This window comes from Momordica charantia, assembly GCF_013281855.1.
Source record: "Momordica charantia cultivar OHB3-1 chromosome 1 unlocalized genomic scaffold, Mcharantia_2.0 BLBB01000001.1, whole genome shotgun sequence".
Taxonomy (NCBI): Eukaryota; Viridiplantae; Streptophyta; class Magnoliopsida; order Cucurbitales; family Cucurbitaceae; genus Momordica; species Momordica charantia.
This window is the reverse complement of record NW_028275157.1, coordinates 19,171,011-19,194,639: the sequence shown is the minus strand read 5'-3', so window position 1 is coordinate 19,194,639 and position 23,629 is coordinate 19,171,011. Positions and strand designations below refer to the sequence as shown.

General features: G+C 34.3%; 3 protein-coding genes across 13 annotated transcripts; 1 reads left to right on the top strand and 2 right to left on the bottom strand.

The window, feature by feature from the left end:
* Positions 1-487: 487 nt before the first annotated feature.
* On the top strand, positions 488-2,128 carry LOC148213393 (UDP-glycosyltransferase 91A1-like). The gene has a single exon (XM_088118523.1). The coding sequence runs from the start codon at positions 621-623 to the stop codon at positions 2,040-2,042; it is 1,422 nt and encodes a 473-aa protein (XP_087974649.1). The 5' UTR covers positions 488-620; the 3' UTR covers positions 2,043-2,128.
* A 1,334-nt stretch (positions 2,129-3,462) lies between these two features.
* On the bottom strand, positions 3,463-14,886 carry LOC111005478 (uncharacterized). 11 transcript variants are annotated; one of them, XM_022276985.2, is made up of 22 exons: positions 14,762-14,886; positions 14,380-14,494; positions 14,208-14,283; positions 13,271-13,834; positions 12,408-12,502; positions 12,207-12,278; positions 11,955-12,116; positions 11,793-11,871; positions 11,546-11,700; positions 10,320-10,383; positions 9,466-9,545; positions 8,287-8,352; positions 7,906-7,956; positions 7,649-7,800; positions 6,682-6,772; positions 6,201-6,281; positions 6,007-6,084; positions 5,855-5,890; positions 5,724-5,767; positions 5,315-5,393; positions 4,995-5,073; positions 3,463-4,863 (listed from the first exon to the last, which is right to left on the bottom strand). In XM_022276985.2, exons 4-22 carry the CDS (start codon positions 13,803-13,805, stop codon positions 3,737-3,739), a joined length of 3,126 nt encoding a protein of 1,041 aa, XP_022132677.1. In that variant the 5' UTR covers positions 13,806-13,834; positions 14,208-14,283; positions 14,380-14,494; positions 14,762-14,886; the 3' UTR covers positions 3,463-3,736. The 11 variants fall into 11 exon arrangements, with proteins under 11 accessions (XP_022132677.1, XP_022132671.1, XP_022132678.1 ...); XM_022276979.2 differs by having other exon boundaries at positions 14,217-14,283; XM_022276986.2 differs by having other exon boundaries at positions 4,995-5,043; positions 14,217-14,283.
* Positions 14,887-19,344: 4,458 nt separating this feature from the next.
* On the bottom strand, positions 19,345-20,829 carry LOC111005483 (Dof-type zinc finger DNA-binding family protein). Its single transcript, XM_022276991.2, has one exon. The coding sequence runs from the start codon at positions 20,427-20,429 to the stop codon at positions 19,557-19,559; it is 873 nt and encodes a 290-aa protein (XP_022132683.1). The 5' UTR covers positions 20,430-20,829; the 3' UTR covers positions 19,345-19,556.
* Between the last annotated feature and the right edge of the window lie 2,800 nt (positions 20,830-23,629).

The window sequence follows — 23,629 nt, the reverse complement described above, 5'->3', positions numbered from 1 at the left end:
TAATAATAATAATAAAGAACTTATTTTGTCCTTCAATACTATTAAATACTTGAAAACTAAAAGAAAAAAATAAATTACAAAATACTTGGCTCGTAGAGCAACTTATTCCTTACCTCCGATAAATATGACAACTAAGAGAGATAAATGCAAAAACAATTAAAAAAATGAATTGTCAAATATTTAATGGGAGAATATGTGCCTAAGTATTTTCCAAAACAAAAAATTAAAATAATAAGTTATCAATTTTTCAAATTGTGATCGGGGATTAACTTCTCCAAATATGTTCCTATATTTATTGAGTAAAGATTTGTAGGGTATAAACGAATGGAGAATATAATAAGATTTATATGTTACGTTTTAATTATATATATTATATAATACATATAATGATTGCATAATATATGATCTTATTTTATTACGGGAAATGAATTTCAAATCGAATAAGTTGTTTGGTGTTAGTTAAGGCATATGAACGACCAAGTATTTATTTATTTATTTTGTTTTTTTGACATTATTAGCACGTCTCTTTAGCGCTGAAACCACTTTACAGAGAAGCTTGCAATGCTCGCCCTGTGATTTCAAATTACAATTAGTTGGATAAGGTTCCCGATTCACCTTCCATGGCCGCCGAGAAGAAGCTCCACATAGTAATGTTCCCATGGCTGGCTTTCGGCCACATGATTCCGTATCTTCAGCTCTCCAAACTCATCGCTCAAAAGGGCCACCGCGTATCCTTCGTTTCCACTCCCCGAAACATCGATCGTCTCCCCACCGATCTCCATCCCGATTTAGCTCCTTTCCTCAGCTTCATCAAGCTTCCTCTTCCTCTGCTCCAAAATCTCCCTCAAAATGCAGAGGCCACCATCGACCTCCCTTACGACCAAGTTCAGTACCTCAAAAAGGCCTACGACCTCCTCAAACAACCCCTCACAGAGTTTCTTCGATCTTCCGGCGCCGATTGGATCGTATATGACTTCGCCCCCTATTGGCTGGGGCAAGAGGTCGGGCCCAGCCTCGGGATTAGAACTGCTTTCTTCAGTATTTTCATTCCCCAATCTCTGGCTTTCATCGGACCCCCATCGGAAGATCGTCGCAAAAGCCCCGATGACTTCACGATTCCTCCCGAGTGGATCCCCTTCCCCACGACGGTGGCGTTTCGTTACTTCGAAATCAAGAAGATCTTCGACAGCGTAACCGGCAACATCACTGGCGTTACTGATTTGGAGCGCTTCAAAATGAGTATTCGCTACAGCGATGTGGTGGTTGTCAGAGGTTGCCCCCAATTCCAAAAGGAATGGTTTCCATTAATCGGCGATCTGTACGGAAAACCCGTTTTCCCCGTCGGCCTGCTCCCCACGACGGAGTACGATGCCGGGGACCACGCTCTGTCTCCAGCGTGGCGGCCGATTCAGGAATGGCTCGACGAACGAGGCAGAGGCTCGGTGGTGTACGTGGCGTTCGGGAGCGAGGCGAAACCGAACCAAGAGGAGCTGATCGAGATCGCTTACGGGTTGGAACTCTCGGGGCTGCCCTTTTTGTGGGCGTTGAGAACGCGGCATGGGCCGGGCGACCCGGAGCCGATCGAGTTGCCGGAGGGGTTCGAGGAGCGGAGCAGAGGGCGGGGGTTGGTGTGGAGGGGGTGGGCGCCGCAGTTGAGAATACTGAGGCACGAGTCGGTGGGCGGGTTCTTGACGCACGCGGGGCTGAGCTCGGTGGTGGAGGCGGTGCAGTGCGGGAGAGGTCTGATATTCCTGAACTTGTCGGCGGACCAAGGGATCATTGCGAGAGTGATGGAGGAGAAGAAGATTGGTTACTGCGTGCCGAGGAACGAGATGGACGGATGGTTTAGCAGGGATTCGGTGGCGGAATCGGTGAAGCTGGTGATGGTGAAGGAGGAAGGCAAGATTTACAGAGAGGGCGTGAAGGAGATGAAGGATGTGTTCGTGAATGAAGAAAAAGAGGGGAAATTAATTGATCAGATTTTGGAGTATATGAAATCACATACAACCAGTGCGCAGGAGCAGGATGTTTGTTTGAAGTAATTCCAATTTTCTCCATCGTCGGAGCTGTGATCTGTTCAAATTTTCTGGCCTACTTTGTTGGCAATAAATATGATCTTTCCTGTTTATTCCTATTTGAAATTTTGAAATTGGAAGTTAACATTAACGGAATCAATTTTGTCCTGTGAGTTGTGACTTGTGAAATGAAGGATATATAATCGTCAATCAAAGAACAAGAAGAGCGAAAGAAAAAATGAAAAAAAAAGGGGAAAATGCTGGGCGTGTTAAGTGTGAATCAAATTTTGTCTTCATCAATATTAAAAAATAAAAAATTGACAACTCATTAATTTTTATAAAAAGTTTATATTTCAATATTTTGCATTTCTCTCTTGAATGACAAGATTGTTGTTGTCGTTGAAGAGCCAGTATTTTCTAAAAAAAATAATCTCAATCCATGTTGGACCAATCAAATATTGTCATCACTATTATTAAAAAATTGAAAACTCATTCTATTTAAAAACATGTTTGTTTTTGTATTTTTCTCTTAGTTATCAAATATTTAATCGTCCTCAATATTAAGGATTCAAGTATTTTTCATAATGTATTCCATCTATTTTGTACCTTGCACTAAAATTTCATTTGTTTAGTACTTTTGCAAAAGAAAAATTAAAATAAATAATTTAGACTTTTATCTTTTTTTAATTCGATTTAATAAAAATGTGAAATAATGACAAATATATACTATTATAATTTTTGGTTTAGTTAAACAAACCATCTACCAACTCCTTGTGTAAGAAGAAAAAAAAATTAAAGCGAGGACAGCTCATGAGTTTAATCTCTCACTTTCACTTATTGTATTAAAAAAATAAAAATATAAAAAAAAAACCACCTATGGAAAGGGATAAAAAGATTTTTAAATTTGAGTAAATTATTTTTAGAAATAAGGGTTATATATATGGTTGAAATCAATGTGGATAAATATTCATTATGATGTTGGAATCAATAATTAGTTCTTAAAAGGAAAAAGAAAATTTTAGATCATGTTTGTTTCTTATTTCTTATTTATCGTTTAAAGTTTTTTTTAAGAATGAATAGTATTTTGGTAATGATTCTTCTTTCTCACTTTTCGTAGAAATTTTAGATAGAACAAAATTATTATTATATATTTTTTTAGCTTCCAATTTCTATTTTTTTAAATTGATTTCAAGGGATTTAAGTTTTCCTTAAAAAAAAAAATTCAGTGTTTCACATAAAAATTATACCAATAAAAATTCTGAAAAGTGATCGGCTAAATGTGGTTATTTCGAAAGTGATATCATTCTCACTGAATCTTTAAATCTTTAGACCAACTGTTATTTGAGTAATTAACGTCTCAAACACTATGGATTTCAATTACGCAGATCAAAGATCGAACATGCCTGTGCAATAACGAGGGAGAGCAAGAGCGAGCGCAAGGGCAGGATAGGAGGCTAAACTCTTACATTCCTAGACTAGAATTTCCCTTGTTCAGAACTTCAAACCCATATCGCCAATGGGGAAACCCCTTTACAAATCATACAGCCAATCCAATATAGACAAATGAGCAACATGAGCAACTGTGTCTGAACAACTTTCACATCTAGAGAAACAGAACCATGAACGAACGAGCTCTCTGTAAATGATGAGTGATTTGTTGGTAGAGGAAAAAATGGTAATTTGGCTATCCTAAGTTCTAGTGTTCGTATTTCTAGGATCCCTTATATTCTTTGGGATGCAGGCATTGTCAATGATGCTCCTTGGCCTTGAAATTCATCTGCTGAAACTATTGGACCTTGCGGATACATTCTCTGAGGTGCAGCAGGAGTTGGGATGCATAACCATTCGGATTTAGGCGGCATGCCTGCATTTCTATGAACTAATGGAGGTATATACATTCTATCTGAAGTGGATGTAAAAGATTCAGCTTGTTGAGAAGCAGCGGAAGCCATATTATCTTCCCTCTCGGTCAAGCTAGACAAGTATATCCTATCTGAAGTTGATTGCAAAGCAACCTCGGTATGAGAGGCCAAGCTGATGTGGTCATTTTTATGAGAAGTGGGAGGCACATAATGCCTCTCAGAAGAAGAAAACATGGAGGCATCAGTTCTCTGCAATGTTTGACTCATACTGTCGTTCAGATGGGAAGTTGCTAGCATGTATACTCGTTCCGATGGTTGACAGATGCTGCCGATTCTTCGAGATGGAACTGTGCTATCACTTCCATGGGTTATCAGGCAAATACTGTCATGAGATGTAGGCACGTATAAACCCTCTGCAGCTAAGACCAAAGCAGGGTGAGTCGATCGAGATGCCTGTGCTTTAATGCTGTTTGTATGTGATGAGGGCCCATGGATCTGCTCGGAACTGGGTGGAATTGAATCAGCTCTCTGGGTTTCATTCCAATGAGATTTCTGAGGTATGTACAGTCTCTCGGATGATCGGGATGTAGCCATTGACATAGCTTGGCCAGGTAAATTGCTATCAGCTGCTGAAGGCATAGCAGGGGACAGATCTTGGTTGGATACATCCCCCTCTGATGATAAAGTTGAAATCAGGGAGAGTCCTGGACCATGTAAATCCCTGTCAGGAGTTGGCGGAGATGAGGCGGCTCTTTCAATGGTTAAATCTGTCTGAGATATTCGAGGGTTTGGCAGCGGAGGTAAACTTCCGTGCCCACCAGGTGAATCCTTCTCACACATTGAAGCCAACACTGGAGGTACAGCACGAGCTCTCAAATCTCTCTCAGATGGGGAAGGCGTTGCCATTGAGACTCCAATACTTGGTAGGTTCTTCCACTGTTGAGCCACTCTTTTCAACTTGGTGTAAAATTCCAGGTCTGCCTTATCTTCAAATTAAAAACCAGACAGTGAGAGGACAAAGTAGCGTGAAAAAGAAATGAAGGATAATATTGCAAGTAAGACAGAATGATCATTGAACCGAAAAAAACTAGATCTACAGCAAAAGATGAGTTCAAACCATTAAAGGAAGATGGCAATGGAACTGGAACAGCAACATTGATACCAACCTGAAATGGATTTAGGAGGGGAAAAAGGAACTTGAAAACAAATAACAAATATTAAGCAATATGTAGGGTGAAAATCCAACATTTATAGAGTAAAATAGGTCTAAGGTTAGGGTTACGATATGGAAATCTTAATTAGCTGTAAACCTGCTTACAACTTCCATGAAAATTCTCGAAGTACAAAGGTTTCACTTAACACTATAATTGACATGTCAGAGCTACTCAGAATGTATAACATAAATAATTAAATATATCCTTCAATTTGATTACTTACCATTCCCACTTCCACTTCACTCTGAAACTTCCTCGCATAAATGCCAGAAGTTGTGAAAATGGAAGCTCCATTTCGGTTCCTGCAGGAAATTTGACAAGAGTAGTTCAAACATATGTCCACGAAGTCATGCTAACAAGGAGGAATTTTGCGCGTGCAACACCTTATCCATAAAAAAAGAGTCAACAAAAAAAGAGTCTACTAATTTTGTTCTTCAAGGAAAGCGGCTTCAAAAAGCTACAACTAACACCAAGATCCAAAAGAAAAGTACTACAAATTTATAAAAGAAAAAGTTACAGCATCAAAAAGGTAAAATAGTTAATGGAATGCAGCACCTCAATGACTGTAATGGTTAAAGTATGGCATCTAAATGTCACCCCAGTTTAGAAATCAGTAGAGTTAAAAGAAGTACTTGTTTCTGTTTACAATGGATATAGCCTCCTCTAGGTTCTCCGCCTGCCGATAAAACCAAAAGAAAGTAATAAGACAGCCAGATGAAGACAACGTGACACATTACCAAATGGGTGAAAAACTAGGTAGTACCTGCATACAAAGGAGAACTGGTCCAAAAAATTCTTCCTGCCAACACAAGATATTGCTGAGAGATTAAATAATCAATTAAGTAAATTCGAAAAGATTTAAATAATCAATTACATTCATTCTGAATAGGGAACAACAGAAAGAGATAAAAGTACCTTGTAGCACTCCATGTCGGTTGTTACATCGGATAGAATAGTAGGACCAAAAAAGTTTCCATTTTCATATCCCGGCACCTACAAAGGAAAGTTCTATTTTTAATCGAATGAAAAGCAGGATCCATTGGGTTTCAGTCAAACATAATCACAAGACTTTATTAATTAACAAACTGAGAATAGTAACAAATCTGTACCACAATGTTTCTACCATCAAGCAGGAGTCTAGCACCACCTTCAATGGAACTTTGAACTAATCTACATAAACGATCTTTCACCTGTGGATTTCCCCAAGGACACCGATTAATATAACAGTTGAATGTGATTGTGCAGAGTAGCATAAAGACATGAATGTCCACTAAAAGTATAGTACAGTATGGTTTCTTATAATTGTTTAGAAAAAGAAGTAAATATGAGTGTCACAACACCTAAAAAACAAAACACTGAACATGGAATAAAGTTACTTTTTGATGAAGAAGATTCATTGGCAAAACTTTCACAAAAGAATGGACTGCCAGCTTTAACAGCAAAGTTTCAAATCCAAATAAAAGTTAGAATTTAGCCTTCACCTGAAAAGGTCAAAGCGAGTAACGAGGCAAAATAATCGTCTCCTGTATGTGCATAGATCATAAATACCATAAACCTAAAGAAAGGTCACTGGTCTTTCTGTATACATACCTCTTTGGTAACTACAGGACCAAGGTCAGCATTGGGATCTGTCCCCACATTCACTTCAAGTGCTTTCGCACATTCCACAAGTTTTTCTTCCCTGGAAAATCATCGTAGATATAGAGTATTAATAACTAGAGAACTCATATGTCGAGATATTTAAATACTCTCCAAGGAGCACCATAACTGAGAAAATGATTGACAAGTCTATCTAAACTTGAAAACTATTGGTCAACATGCCTTCACTAATCAGAAGTATTTTTAGTTCATGATCCATCGAAATTTCATTATTTTCACAATGCAAACGGTACTGCTAATTTTTTGTTTTGAAAAGTTCAAAGAAAATCGTATTTACAAGTAGAAAGAAGGCAGAAGTTCAAAGGCAGTTGGGAGTCAAAGAACATGATATGTTGATATTTAACACTTGTAGAAATATCATGGGGCATGATGATGTACACAAATGTGTTCAAGCTTTATAATGCAAATACTGTGAAGTAAACAGATCTCTGCACCAGACAAAGACTTAGGTGTCACTTGGTTGTCTTACATAGCATTTAATGAATATGATAATAATTTATGAAAGCTAATCTTCTTAGATACTCTCGAACCAATCTGCCTAAGCTTGCAACCACAAAATTCATATCCTGGCTCTTAAAGAAAGCAACTTCTCTCAAGGATCTTAAACTCAAAAATGAAATAAATAAATTTTAAAAAATAACAAAAATAACAAATAAACAAAAATAACAAATAAAATAAATAAAATAGAAGTTTTGAATTTTTCATTGCAAAAGAGCAGGTTGATACAAGAACAAGAAGATCATGACCAAATCTCAACAAACTAGATACTACAATGATAGGCAAAACAGTGTCTAAAGGACAACGAATTTTGAAGACTAATTGTTCATTAATGATGAACTCCATCGAGAAGAAGAATTCCAGAAGAATAAGATTGTGATAAACAAAAGAATCACTATACCATAGAATTGAACTTCCAACGGAGACAACAATGTTGAGAGTCATACATGTCTGTCCCGCAGTACCAAATCCAGCACCAACAACAGCACTAAAACTAGCCCCCATATCAGCATCAGGCATAATAATTGCATGACTCTTGCCTCCTAAATTGGACTAAGCAATCAACACAAAAATCAGCCAAATTATTTTCCCCAACGTTACAACACTTTTACCAATTACCAAAATAAATAAAATAGTGGATGAACAAATAGGATTCACCTGAACTTGTTTTCCAGTGGCAGCTGCCCTCGCATGTATATTCTTTCCAGCCTTTAAGTAAAATAAATAGTAAAGGAGGCAGACAAGAAAATGAAAATTGAGAATAGTCAACCAAAATACACAATAAATTTGCAAGAAATTTTCTTTTTTAATCATGTAAAAGAATGAAACTTATGTGGAAAGTGTTTTAATCATGAAAAGTAGTCATCATAGAATTGAACGTAATGGAAATTATGTAAGATGCGATTCATTGAATTAAAAGTCAGTTTCCTCAAGATATTTATATGTGCTTGTATCAATATTCATAAAAGACTCGTCAAATATATCTCCTCATATTTTGTCATTAGGCATTTCATCTATTAATAAGGATAAGCAACTTACTGTACTTGAACTGGCAAAGGATATGACTTTTATGTCCTCATCATCACATATAGAATCAATGATATCCTGACCAAAGAAATTAAAAACAAAAAATGAAGGAGGTAATATGAATCAGATAACTTACTTACATGATCAGGACATTAATGATGATATTATGTGACCTATGATGTTATAGAAACTAGTCACAATAATTAAAAAACTAAATTGTGTACAGCTTAATGCTTCTTTATAATGTTCTATTCACAGAAATTCTTTTTACAATTATAGTCTAGCCATGTTTGCCCAAGATTGGAAGGTTGTACTAGTTCTTTTGGGAGGGGGATCTCTCTTCTCCCAACCCTTAGGTTGTCTCTTTCTATAGTTTCAATACATCCTTTGTTCCATATCAAAAAAATAATGTAAGAAAAGAGAAAAAGTATAAAAAAACTTTACCAGTGGGGTGATGTCAGAAATTTTAGACACCACCTTTTTCATTCAAGAGCACGAGCAGTATACAAGAAGGTGCAACTCCTATAAACATGCCTAGCCAAACTAGCATAGGACGAATAAAGAACTACAAGCTTGGGCAATGTTTCCAAGTTCGCTCATAAAATGTGATGGCACAAGTTTACTTTTACTACCGATTATTTAAATGTTTGCAATATTTTATGATTTGAATAGTAATCCATAAACTAAAATCAGGAAGCCATAATAAGCTAGATATAACTCATTGAAAATCAAGATTCACGAAAAGGAGATCAATATCCTCCCAATTGAAACCAAGTTATTATGGCCCATTTAAATGGAGGGTTTTATTTAATGGATATCAGGATATGTATTAACTTTTAGGAAGTCAAATGTCTAGAATTTAAATGTGTGAGATACTGAGATATTAAATATTTATATTTGGATTTGCAAGAGAATTAATGTTTAGTAGTTAAATGTCTTAGTTTATTTTACAGGTTTTCTTCACTTAAAATAAATTTATTTAATTGAATAATTAACTATAAAATGATAAACAAGTACTAATTAATTGTCTAATAGTTAATGATTAATTAAAATTAGTATTATTTAATATATTAACATGTTTGTTACTTGCATAATTAATTAAAAGTAGTAGTAGATTAATTCAGGAAGAACTATAGCCATAGGCTAGATGTCAATCAAAAGAAACAATAGCTCTCTAAAGAACTCTCTTACATGGGTTCCATGAACAATATTTAGAACACCATCGGGCAAACCAGCCTCCACTGCTAATGCAGCTAGTAGCATTGAAGCCCCTGAAACAGACAATATTACTGACTGTTAAAAACTGTGATGTGCAGGAAATAAATAAGAGGCATTTGTATCAAGGTTCATACATGAAAAAATGATAACAAATACAAGGCTAAATAACCTTTAGGTTTATGCTGCACGTAAAAAAAAACCAAAAGAATCAGCAACAAAAATAAGTCTACAGATATTATATTACATAAGATCAGGGAATAAAATATCAGAGTTTCCAAAACCCAAGCAGCAAATCACATAAGATAACAAGTCAATTTTGCTACCAAAAAGCAAAAACCAACGGTTGTGATAACCACCATGAAACCATACCATGGATATGAGGGATGCAGTCAAGTCCATTTACACATGAAAATGTACTTCTTATTCAGCGTTAAAGGACATCTGGGATTATAATTACAACGTCTAAAAGTGTAAGATACAGAACCCAAGGTACCCTTGATATGACAATTGTAAAGAAAAAAAAAGTAAAAGACTTGCCCTAAGCTCACCAGCTATAAACTCTAAGAACCCAATACGATCTTCAAAACCTTAAGCCAGCTTATATTGAATCACAGTTCAGTTACCCATAACATCATTTATATTATTTTGGACATAGCATAGAGTATATATAACCTAACAATAAACTGACTTGATATTGCAATCAACCAACTGGATGTGATTGGTAGGAAAATTAATAATAGGAAAAGAGGAACTTATTTCTGCTGCAAATGTGGGAACTCATTTATCAAGTTCACTAGGACGAGAAAGAGACAGGTTTTGAAACATACCCGGGTGCTTTTCACATGGCTTAAGGACAAATGTATTGCCACATGTAACTGCAATCGGAAACATCTGCATTGTAAGGATAACAGACTTAGAATACAACATTCCAATCGATTTTATAAATTTGAAAATCAAAGATTCTCAAGTACAAAACAAACCATAATAGAACATAAAACTTAAATCAATGTGTGTGTGTATGTATAGGCAAGTAGATACATGGTGCTATCAGAGAAAAATCTATATATATCCATTTTGTCCTCATCGTTCTGGCACATGCCTATTTTCCCCAGATCTGAAGTAAACAAAATTTTAGACGGATGGAAAGGTTAGAATTTAGGATTAAAGATTTCGTATCATGTCCAAGGGTAATCTATCAGTTCATAAACCTCCCTTACTTCAATAGTCTCATCAAGATAATTTCATTTGAATATTATTCAATAAACAACTTATCATTATTTGTCCAGAATAGCATCATTTTTCTTTCATTGATTATAATTGTATCATGCTTGAGTTTTTTTTTCCCATATTTCAAGAGTAGAACATTATTCTCACATTGCACCTAAATCTAAATCATAAATGTCCTTTATTCTTAAGTTTATAATTTTTTTCATATACATTTTCATCAAACTTTTTAAAGGAATAAATTTACCATTTTTTTATATAACTTGGTCATTTTTTTTATATAACTAGGATCTGAGGCTTCACTCCCTTTGCATCATGCTAATGACCCACCCCTATTTTTGAGGAGACTTCAACCATTCCCAGACTAGCTCTGATAAATACCAAGAGTTTTAAGTTTTCAACCTGCGAGCTAGAACAAGATCTTGGAGGCTAATTCGAAACATTCCAAGAAAATATTTAACTCGATTATTGAAATTGCTCCTAATAGCTTCTAGAATCTATTTCTTAGTACAAGATCCCTTGCACTAATCGGAATCAAAGAATCTAATTTGTTGCAAGTGGTGATGGGTTAAGGTTGTAAGTTTATAGTCTGCAATCGAATATAATCGAGTCAACTGCATGACTATAACTCGTTTTAAGTTCATCAAATACCAGGCCAAAACAGAAAAGGTTAGATTATATAAGTTCTAATTATGAAAGTGGGTTATTGAAGCATATTTATATAGATACTATGCAACACATTTATGTGCAGTAAAAGTATGAAATAAAGTGAGGAAGTGGGAAAAGGAATGCCTGTCAATAGAATCAAAGAGAAAGCATGGCAACATACCCATAAGGAAATTGTTGCTGGATGGTTTAAAGAGCATATCCCAGCACAAACACCTAGTGGTTCTCGGATGCAGTAGGAATCAATTCCATCAGATGCATTAGGGACGAACTTCCCCATTTGCATAGCGGCCAATCCACAAGCATGTTTGACCACCTCTTCAAGCAACACAGAAGGCAAATGAGTGCAATCTTTTCATATGTGATCATGTGATAGGATAATGCTGCAAGATATAAGTGCATATACCAACCTAAACCACAGAGGATATCATCTTGAGCACCCTTTAATGTTTTGCCCTGTTCTGTGACAATATTCGTCACAAGCTTATCCTAATAACAAGAATCATTGTCATATCGAAAATCAAGGTTCATATATTTCAAAAAAGTCTGAAAAAGAAATGAGTAGTACTAACCATGTCTCTGAGGATGAGCTCCTGGAACTTGAACATAATACGTTGACGAGCAGAAATAGGTGTATTTTTCCAGGAGGGAAAAGCTTGTTTTGCTGCATTAACTGCAGCCTTAAACTCTTCATAGGTTGTTAAAGGTACTTGAGAAACAACTTCTTGTGTTGCCTAATCCAAAAGTAGAGTGCACACCATGATTGACATGTACAGCCCCAACCCAATTATAAGCAAATAGATTGTCTGAAATATAGAGCTTACTGGATTAATAACATCAACCATTGAACAGTTGCGCGAATCCAAAAATTCTCCTCCAATAAAATTAGGAACTTTCTACAATTCAATCAATTATTTTCACCTTCGAGTCAATCAAATATTTGTACATATACATAGAAACAATCAAATAGGAGTATAGGGATATCTGATCTACGTCATTTATTGTCCTTTCATATTGGATCTTACCGGCTGAAGGTTTTGCTTGGCTGTATTCCCAATGACAGTATCACTACTATTAGCAGGAACTGAGATATTAGGTCGCCATGACTTGAAATTTTTTTCTGAAAATAAGAAGTTAATGTTGTTTAAGAGTCTGAGTTTCAGAAAAGCATCCATACATACTATTCTATATTACAACTTCGTGCCTATAACTCCACAAAAGTACAGAAATGGCCTGTTTGGTAACGTTCCGTTTCTTGTTTATGTTTCCTCCTTTTAACAGGAAGAAGAAGGGAAAAAAAAAAAAAAGAATTGCATGCCCCAACACCCATGAATTCAATAATGATAAAACTATATTTTTATTTATGTTTTGGAACATATAGGAAATTGGAACAAGAAACAAGGTTTTTGTTATTTCTAAAATTTCTATATTATTTTGAGAATGTTTCTAAAAAATGAGAAACGAGGAAAATAAATAGTTGTCAAATGCTTAGGTTTCTTAATAAAATTGAAAACGAAAAATAAGAAATAGGAACGTTGCCAACCAGACCCTAACGTGGTCATTTATCAAATCAAATTATTTTGAGCAAAATTGGATGTACTAGAGTAGTATGAGTAATTGTGGCAAAAACTTCAAACTCTTAAATCACTCTTCTAACTTGCAACTTGGATGAGATGCTCCCAACGATTATATTACCCATAAAAATCGGTACATGAAAAACCAAAACCAACCATGACTCGAGCATATAACAAAGGATTCAGTTCTGATGCTACCTCCATCGAGAGCCAATGGCACTACAGATTTCTTTTCTTTTTCTTGTTTTTCCCCTTATCTCCCACATTAGCAAGTAATGAATCTTTCTGCTGCAAAGATAGATACGAGTAATAACCTGATAGGTTTCCTTGACGAATTTTAGCTTTGAGGTTGTACAAATGCCTTGGTGTTGACTGCAGATCTGGATTATGTTGCTTGAGAGCTTTAAGCACTTGACGTGGTTTTATACCAGCTTCAGTCATCAGTTTTATTTGCTTTACCTCATCCTCAGTGAAACGGCGACTATAAGGATGCTCTGACATGTCTTTTAAGGGCTCATGGTTATGGTCCTCATTTTTAATGGTAAGCATCCAGACATCATCTTCCTTCTTACCAATTGCTTCAAACGGACAATTTATCAAGCGTGAGCTAGCTTTCCTTTTGCGTCGACTCTCATCAATCTTACGCCTGTTTCGGTACACACCCCCTCTATCACAACCGAGGATGACCCTTCTATCTTTCCTAGACTTCTTAATCGTTACCACATATCCCTGATCAGCACCAAAATCACGAACATATTTAATGAGATCTTCACGATCTTGAAATCTTCCAGATTGAGGAGGAAGCATCTTGTTTTGTACTATTAATCCTGTTTGACTTTGAGTTCCCATCTTACAGTTTCAGATAGTATCAATTAAACCTGAGAGGAAGATTAGGTGCAATGGAAGTTGATATCTTAAAAGTGAAAATTTCATTAGGAAAACAGAACTTAAAGAAAGTTCAGGACAAGATATCCCACGAAAAATTGGAAAGAGCATTCCATTTGAAGAATAATAATCATCGAGAATAATTTTTTTAAAAGTCATAAATTCACATTTAAAAAATAATAATAATAATAAACACTGAACTATTGAGACACCCACTGTGAACAATCAGCTGGATTTTTTCACTTATAACTTAATAAGGGTTGGAAAATTGATACGTCGAAGATTCTAAGTCATAAGACCAAATGCGGAAGAGGCATATATCCCAGAACAACATTTTTGCACGGAAGGTCGAAGGAGTGAGCTAACTTGATTCACCTGGAAAGTTCAGTCACGAAAAGTTCTTCATTGTTCAACAATCCCGTAAAAAACGAACAGAGGGAACCTAAAATGGAAGAAATTCAAACGACGAAACATTAATAATAATCAGACAAAATCCCACCAATTTCGATCAAATTAGATATAAATAAACACAAGCAACCTAAGCTAATACTTGGAACTTCAATCCACATAGCACCTCACAACGTAATTCGTAGCAACAACATAAGGAATTCAGCTTCACCTGAGAAGACAGAGAGCTCATCTTTGCACCCTATCTTGCAATTCCGAAGAAGAATAAGCATATCAGAATTAGAACAAAACAACTAAGAAAATTCACAACGTTGGTTCCTCTCAGTTTGCCCAAAAAGATGAAACGGCGCGAAATTAAATCCAAATTTTCTGGAAATAAGGTGATAGATCCGACGGACCATCACTAGTTTCAGTGAAGCAAATTAATTGAATTTCATAATTACAAAAAAGAAAAAGAAAAAACAGCAAATTTCGTAAAATTTGGAAATCTAGTAGAGGAACAAGAGTGCCACCTCATGAGGCGGAAGGAAAATTGAAGTGAAATTTTGATGGTGGGGCTGGAAACTGGAACAAAGCGGGGACGCCACCCAGTTTTTCTTTTTTTTTTTTTTTTTTAAAGCTGGGACGCCCTCGCACCGGAATTCAGAGACGGGAACCTTAGTACCACGCGATTGATTATGCCGTGTATGAAAAACATATCGAAACCAGGCATCGTGGACCTTGATGATTGGCCGGTGTCTTACACGCGCCCATTGGAAAGTGGATAATTTGATGTTTTACATTCTAAGTCTTCCCTGTGGTTTTGCGGTCAATTGCTGATCCGGGTAAGCGAGTGTGTGTTTTTTTCTTCTTTCTTCCAAACGTTGTCCTATTCTTATATATTTAGGACGATGGAGTTTTTTCTAACGAGAATGGGGAAGAAGTGGTGGTAAATATTTCATCAATAAAATTTGCTCTTAATTAGTAGGTAGCAATCTTGTCCACATCATCATTGAATATTTGATCTCTCTTAATTGTCAAATATTTAACCGTGGTGTAGACAAGGTTGCTAGTGAGGAGCCAAGTTTTATCCATATTTTATTTCTCACTTTTAATACAATGAACTGGGGTACGAGTTTGAACTTACTACTTAAAAAAGAAAAGAGTAGATACTCATTATTACTTAGTTATATCTGTATTGGTAAATATTTTTTCTATTTAATGCTAGATTGATAGTAAAATATGATATCGATAGTTATTAGATTGTCTGATAGAAAGAATGTTGATTATAATGATATTAAAAAAAATCATAGGTTATATTTGCGAAAAAAATTCAAGTACGACTTTTGTGATATTCTCTTCTGTTACTATCTTTTTTTTCTTCTCTAATTACTTTCTCTTAATTTTTCTTTTTGTTGGATTACTCTGATTCGTATTGTTCATAGAAAAATCTCTGATCGACGATAGAACAAGATCCATTTTGTATCATATCTAAGGGATTCCTGGGTTCGGGCCGAAGAAGCAATGTCACTCGATCATTATCAAATCGACTGCAATCTTTTTCTGTCCGTGAAGATCCCAACAGAGCGCCTTCTACTTCTAATAGGCCATGAACTAGATCAGAATCATTCTCAACGAGTCCATAAGAAGTGATCCTATTTTTTTCATCGGATCCGGGTAGAGACCAAAGGTCTTGAACGACCGATCCGGCAGAACAACTCAAAAGATTCTATCACTGTTTTCGTCACAATATTTCTTTCAACTTTTGATTCGTACTTCACGGGTAAAATTAGAATTTATTTTTAAGGTGGTAAGTTCTCACGTTATCATCAAATAAAAACTCAAAATATTATTAATTTATTTCACCGTATCTTGTTTTAAATTTGTATTTATTTAGTTCATATTCTCGGTATTTCATTTCCTTATACAAGTGTAATGGGTGGAGGTAGGTTTTAATTTTAAATATATATCATAAATTAATTGAATTTGTTAAGTCAAAGTTATTTCATTTCGACGTGGACCAAACTTATTTGATTTTTTGAAAATAGAAGTAAACTATATAAGGAAATCAATTCAAGAAAATTCAACAAAGTTCAAAATTTTCGGTAATGTAAAAAAGGAAAAAAAAAACAAATATTATGGTGGCCTTTGTAATTTTATAACTTTAGAACGAAAAGTAGTTTGGAAGATAAATTAAATTTATGTGGAAGGAAAATAAAAATCAATAATATCCCTAACGGAATTAGTGGTGGAGTCAACTAGTAATAATGCCGGGCAGCCCACTGCTTGCATTTGCATGCATGCACCAACAAATCTATGAGAACGCTATAACGGAAATGCATGACCACGTCACGTTCGCCACGCCCTGGAGGGAAACTATGGATTTAATCTCCACCCTCCATTTCATACTCGTCATATATTAATATTTGTGGGATTGTAAGATTGTGGCTGATCTTAGGCGGATCTCATTTCTAAATCGATTGTTCGTTTGAGCGTTTTAGACTATGATACCATATTAATATTTTATGTGGTTTTAATCTTAAAATTAATTGACAATAAAAAGAGTAATCAATATCTATTATAAATCTATGGAAGGTCCATTCTTTTATCAATTTGAGATCCTTTTACGGGTTAATAAGATCCTTTTACGGGTTAACCTTTTTATGTAAAATCATCTTTCATTTTTTAAATTTGAAGAGATTAAAAGTAGACGAAGTTAAACTACTATATTTTATATATATTTTTTAATTTCGATGGACTAAGGATTCTTTTTCTCTCTCTTCCGCTTTGTCCTTGGCCATGACTTTAAAAAATATATATATTTGTGAAACTGATAAAGTAAAGATTATGACTTTTTTATGCGGGGGAAATTAAAGTTTGTATCATCATTCTTTCTTGTCAAGTACAACAATACGGATGAATATAGAGACGGAACACTTTGAATAATTGAGTTATCTATATGCCAAAACAAGTATAGCTCAATGATAATTGGTATATATCTTCAATCGAGAAGTTGTGAGTTCGATTCCTCATCTTATATGTTGTACTAAAAAGATTGAATTATCTATATTATATTTATGAGCATCGATAGATCTAGAGGATTAGGAGTGGTCATGAGGCCAATCTTTTTTTTAATTATATATATTGTTTTAATGAGTAAATTTAATACAGTAGAGTAACATGTGAGCTAGGGGAGTATCAAACCTCCAACTTTTTGATATATAATTTTTTATAGAGATGGATGTTTTAACCAATTAAGCTATATGTTCAGGTTTACTTTTATTACCTAGAAAATCAGATAACTAATAAAATTGTATAATACTATAGTAACTGATTAACAATTTAACTAAGGTCTTACAATCACACCAATTACTCTCAATATTCATGAATTGTTATTTTGATTCACGTTTTCCTTTTTGTTAAACTTGCAAACTCCTCTAATTTTTTTTATTTATATAATAAATATATGGCTCAATTAAAAAGAATAAAATAAAATACCCTACCTTAAACTTGCAACTCATCAAAGAGTACTCCAATCTTTTAAATAAACTAGTGTATTACCACATGCAATGCACGTAAAAATTTTTTTAATTATAAGGTAACTTAAATTTTATATAATTTCATGTAAAATATTTTAAGTATAATTATTTTTAAAAATAATTAAGATTAATTTTTATATATATTTATTATTATTGACAGCTAATTACTAATAATAAAATGTACTATTTATAATTAATTGTTAATGATATATTTTGTAAATAAATAAATTAAAAGATAAAAAAGTAAATAGGTATTTTAATATTTTTATTTTTAAATTATTTCAACCTAATATTGGTCCTTTATTTTATTTTTTTAATATTTTGTTTGTTTATTAAATATTTGTTTAGAGCTGACATTTTGTTATATATGTTGAATTTTTTAACTAAATATAAATTATTTTATTGATTTAATTTTATATTATAATTAAAATTATTAAAGAAAAATTCTTCAAATTATATTATTAGAAAATAAAATGACCAAAAGTTTATATTCCACCTTTTAAGATTCTATACAAATTATTGTTTATAATTAATTTATTAATTAAACATTTTTTTATGTATTGACTGCTATGATTGTTTTTTTTTTCAACAAGCTTGTAATTATCTATATTTTAAATAAATATTCTAAATAAAATTGCTCAAAAAAGAAACATTCCAAATAAAAAACACACTAATTAGAAAAATAACAATAGTAACAAAAAATAAATCCAAATACTTACTATACACTCATCTTTTAGAGTAAATATGCTCATTCTTGAAGATTGCTTGACATATACTATTATTCAACTTTGTAAAATTGTGGAATGGTAATGTCACAAACCTAGTATTCGAGATATGTAGATTCAACATATGCCTCTCTTGCAACTTGATGAATATGTCACAAATATCTCGAGACGTTTTCATGATTGAATCATCTTTAAGAGATGTTTGAAGTAACTAAGAATAAAAAAGTATTGAAACTTGTGAAAAACATGTAGAAGAAAGCCTATTTTTATAGTATTAGAGGATAAAACGTTACAAAAGCCTTTCAAATTCTAAAACTCTTGAAATTCTAGTATGAATTTTAATTAAAGAAAAAATTAATTTTATGTTGTTGGAAAACTTTTTCATTCTAACCTTTTATATTTCATGCATTTATAATATGGATAATTAATAATTAATAGTTAATTTAATATTTGTAATAATATATTAATGGTATAATTTGTAATTTGTAAATTTAGTAAAGGGCAAAAGTGTCCAAAAATATTTTTCCTACATCCTACCTTTTTAATATAGTATAGATATTAATACTATCATAATAATCTTTTGTAAGTATAACAATTGGGAGGATAATTAAATATTTAAACTTTCTCACTTTAAAGAAAGAAGTAGATATCAATTACCGTTAAGCCACGTGTATATATATTATATATATACATTTACAAAATTTGCATAATATTTAAACATTTTACCTATATTTTTCCTAACCATTTTCATAAAATCACATTTTCACAAACATGCACAGGTATTCAAAACCTTGGCTGCCACATAAATATATTTTTTCACAATTCTGGTGAACTGAATGGAAATCTGGGATCATATATATATTTATAAGGTTTCAGTTTAATTTACACGTTTTTGCACAATTATATTAAATTAAAAAAAAATTAACCGGCCGGCATAAAAGTTAACCTCGAAACATTAACTTATATCAACGTTTGAAAAAGAAAAAAGAACGAAAGAAAGAAAAGAAAAGAACACAACATTAATCTCTTAATTTCTTTGTGGGGTTTTCGTTTTACCTTCCTGTCTACGGTAAATGACCGTACTGATGCAAATCGTGCCACTCTTGAAAACCATCGCACCCAGCGACGGCGCTGTCGCCGGAGTTATAGCTCGCGGCCGCCGCACCCGTTGCGGTGCTTGGCACCGAGGTGGCGGCATAAGAATCCCCAAAGAACCACTCATCGGCCGCTGCAGAGGCTCCCCCGATTCCGGCTCCGGCCGTGATATGATCTTTTCTTGCATTGAAATCGGAAGAATTACAAACCTCCGGTTTGGAAATCGAAATTCCACCGTCCTCATGGGCGGCGTTGTCTCCTCCAAACAGCATAGCGAGCCTCTGCTGCTGCAGTTTCCAGTGGAGGTCTTGGTTAATAGAGCTCAGAGACTCAATAGAAGAGGCGATACTCGTATCCGCATTCAATTCGAGGCCATTATTAAACCCAGCCGAAGGCAAGAAGGAATTCGGGCTTCTCGATTGGTCGAGAGAAAATCCCCCAAACTGATCGTAAAAGGCCGCGAAGGGCGAATTTCCGCCCAGCTGAAAATCGGACGAAATAGTAGCGTTGAAAAACCCCAATCTGCCGATTTCCAAATTGGACGAAGGCCCGGAGTCGTTGGACGGAAGGGTGAAGGAGGCCGATTTGGGCTTTTTATTTTTGCGGGAGCAGCCGCCGACGGGAACGTTGCGTAGTGCCCCGCCTTTGGTCCAGTATCTGCGGCAGGCCTTGCAGAAATGCCTGGGCTGGGTGAGGCTGTAGTTGTTGTAGTAGCAGAATTTGGTGTTGGCGGAATCGCAACGAGGGCAGTTGAGTGGCGCTTTTGTGGGGGCATTTTTGAGTTGATCGTCGTTGGACCTGGTCCTGGTCCTGGGCTTGGCTAGATTACTTTCCGGCGACATGTCGGGTGAGTAATTAAGAAGTTAATTTTTGAGCAGGAGCAAGAGAGAGATGGGGGGGAGGAGAAAATAGTTGGGGGTGCGGTGGATGGGGCGGGGTTGTTGAGTTTCGTAGTGGAGATGGCAGAGAAGAATTAAATGGTGTCATGTGCATGGGAAACAAGAGAGGGAAGACAAAAAGGAAAGGGGGTGCCTTTGCCTTTGCCTTCGCCTTCGCCTTTGCCTGTGATCTTCATCAAATTAGGTGGAAGCTGCTGCTCTGCTGCTCTTCAAATTAATTGGACAAGTTGGGCTTTAGATAAAAGGATCTGTTACATACTTCTTATAAACAATACAAAAAAATTTAACGCTTCTGTACTTCCAATACCAACACAAGTGGGTATTATTGACGACAACATGGATTGATTGTAATCGAAGATTGGAAAATTTGTCCTCTCTCAAAATTGTGTCTATTGAGTCCTACGTATTACATTTGTGTCTATTGAGTCCTACGTATTACATTGAACCTTCGATTTGTATGAGATCATAATTTATTACACAACTTTTTAATCGGTATATCTATTGAAAAAGAAATTAAAATTTTATGAAATTGACAAAGTCGTGGAAGTCTATAGACTAAATTTATAAGTTCACTTATTAAATAAAAGAGGATGATAAGCTATATTAGTTAAATAATTAGTGATATAAGAATTACAAATGATTGAATGTATTTGATGCAGTATACTTGTCAATGAAACGATAGTTTTTATTGACAACAATTATGGTTTTTTAAAAAATTAAGATCCAGTCATTTTGGATGAATTTGCATCTACGAGCGACTTCCATCAATAATTTTTTTCAACACTTAATCTTTGGAAGAAGATATAGATATTTCAACTACATATTTTTAGTTGACTAGAAGTTCGGGATTTGAATCCTATCTTATTGTTTCAATTACAGTAGTTTAAAAAATACTTCATACTCAATTATCATTCTCTTGTAACCATTTTGATACATACAAGTAAATTATATACTTATTATTATATAATGATAATGAAGTATATAATGAAGAGACAATGAATATTTATCTCTGTCAATATGAACCTAACTAAGACATATATATAATTAAAAGTATTTTCATTAGTCCTCGGAACATATTTGTCTATTTCCCACAACCCAACACATGTGACATGTCCCCCATCAGCTCTCTTCCTCTATCACTGAAATAATATAACCCCATTTCCCATTGAATTGAACGGTTCTTGTGTGTGTCCTGCTCCTGCCGATCAGAGTACTTGAACTCGCGACATGGAGACATTTTCGTGGGATGTGTATAAATAGTCCTTATCCTTATAGGCCTATAGCTACCTTCTTGGCTTTATTAGTTCAGAATTTAGAATTTAGATGCACAAAAAAGAGAGTGGAGGGGCAGGGCATTCTGGTATGGAGAACAGGGGGGGGGGGGGGGGGGGGGGGGGGGGGGTCCGCCATCAGCCTGTGAGACATGGAGCCGTTGATTTGTGGGGTTTATCCAAAGGATAAATTTTGCACTCCGATTCTGAAATTGCAGCCGCAGAAACGGAAAGGAAAGAGTCCCGTCCCGCTCCAGCGCTCTCCATATCGTCGCCCTCCAACAGTACGTACGGCTGAGTGTGCTCTGCCTCTGTTAATAACCCCAAGCTCCTCCAATTATCCATACCATTGCCCTTTGCCTATTGGTTTAGTACTACGACGACAATCTTTTGTTTTTTGTTTTACCATATCAATTTTTACCGTTTGATACCAATAAATCAATGTGAGACTTAAACTTTTAATTTATCCATTTAAAATTATGAACTTGAATACGTGGGGCAGTGAATGCCTCCTTAAAATTAAAATAGTATTTTGTCTGTGAACCAATCAATAACCCATATAAAATTCAACCTCAGTGTAAAAAAACTATGGAAATCAAATTATGAAAATTCTCAAACCGACCCTTGCAATTGGAAAAATTGCTCATATTTATAAGCAACAAAATTGCAAATCAAACTGATTAAAATCATCCACAATAATAGTTGCATGCAACCAATCAGAACATATATATATTTATCTAACTACAAATCCTTGAAATGACGAGAACTTAACTAATTACATCACTTATTCACTTGAATAGATTAAATTTAGAATTTAAAGCTAATATTCTTATTAACCAACCTAGCCACAAGAGTAAAATTTGATTTTTTTTTTTCACTTTTAACTTTGTTTTATTTTTAAATTATCGTACTAATATATATATGTAAGGTGACGTGAAGAAAGATTGAACCTTCAATTTAAGGAAGTTAATTGGTATTTTATTCACTAAGTCATGCTCAAATCAATAATAATCCTACTGATAGCATTAGCCACATATTTAATATCTTTGCACATTATATGGAAATTTAGTAAAAGATACATCAACAAAATTACGCTTAAACCCACAACTTCTACGTGGACAGGGCATACATCGTACTTCATTCCCTTTTGAGTTGGCCCCAATGCAATACATCTTTCGTCGCTGAGTGAACAACTTACAAAAAGAATTAATTTATATACCAAAAATTCGAATTAGTTAGAGAGGGAACAATGGAAAGCAGCGAATGAAGAGGAAAAGGTAAGAGTTTGTTATTTATAAATAGAGGTAGGTTTGGAATATTTTTTGTAGTGTTAAAAAAAGGCTTTAAATATTAAAGAGAAAATTATAATAATAACACAACAATAATATGTATCTATATATACAACATCGGGTTTAAAATTTAAAAAGATGACGTAAATTGTAGATTTATACAATCACACGAACTATTTGTTACTTTTTGGAAAAAAAAAATAACATATTTTTATAGATATATATTTATTTTATGTCATTTAGTATAATTTTTCAACCTTTAAAAATACTTTCAAATTTTTTTAATAATATTTGATTGCATATCTAAAAGTGTGCGTGTATATATATTTAGTGCAACATGTGGGATCTAGAAGTAATTTTTTAAAATTTGAAAGTACTTAAAAAGTGATTATAGAAATAAATAATTGAGATTTACTTCTAAAAAATGTATGTAAAACAAGTATTTTATTTTCAAGGTGCCTTTTTTTTTTTAAATAATCCCAACTCACTATTTTTTTTTTGACGAAATAATCCCAACTCACCATTAGTATTAGTATGAGAAAAACATTTGAACCCCATTTTAATCTTTTATATATTGCTAAAT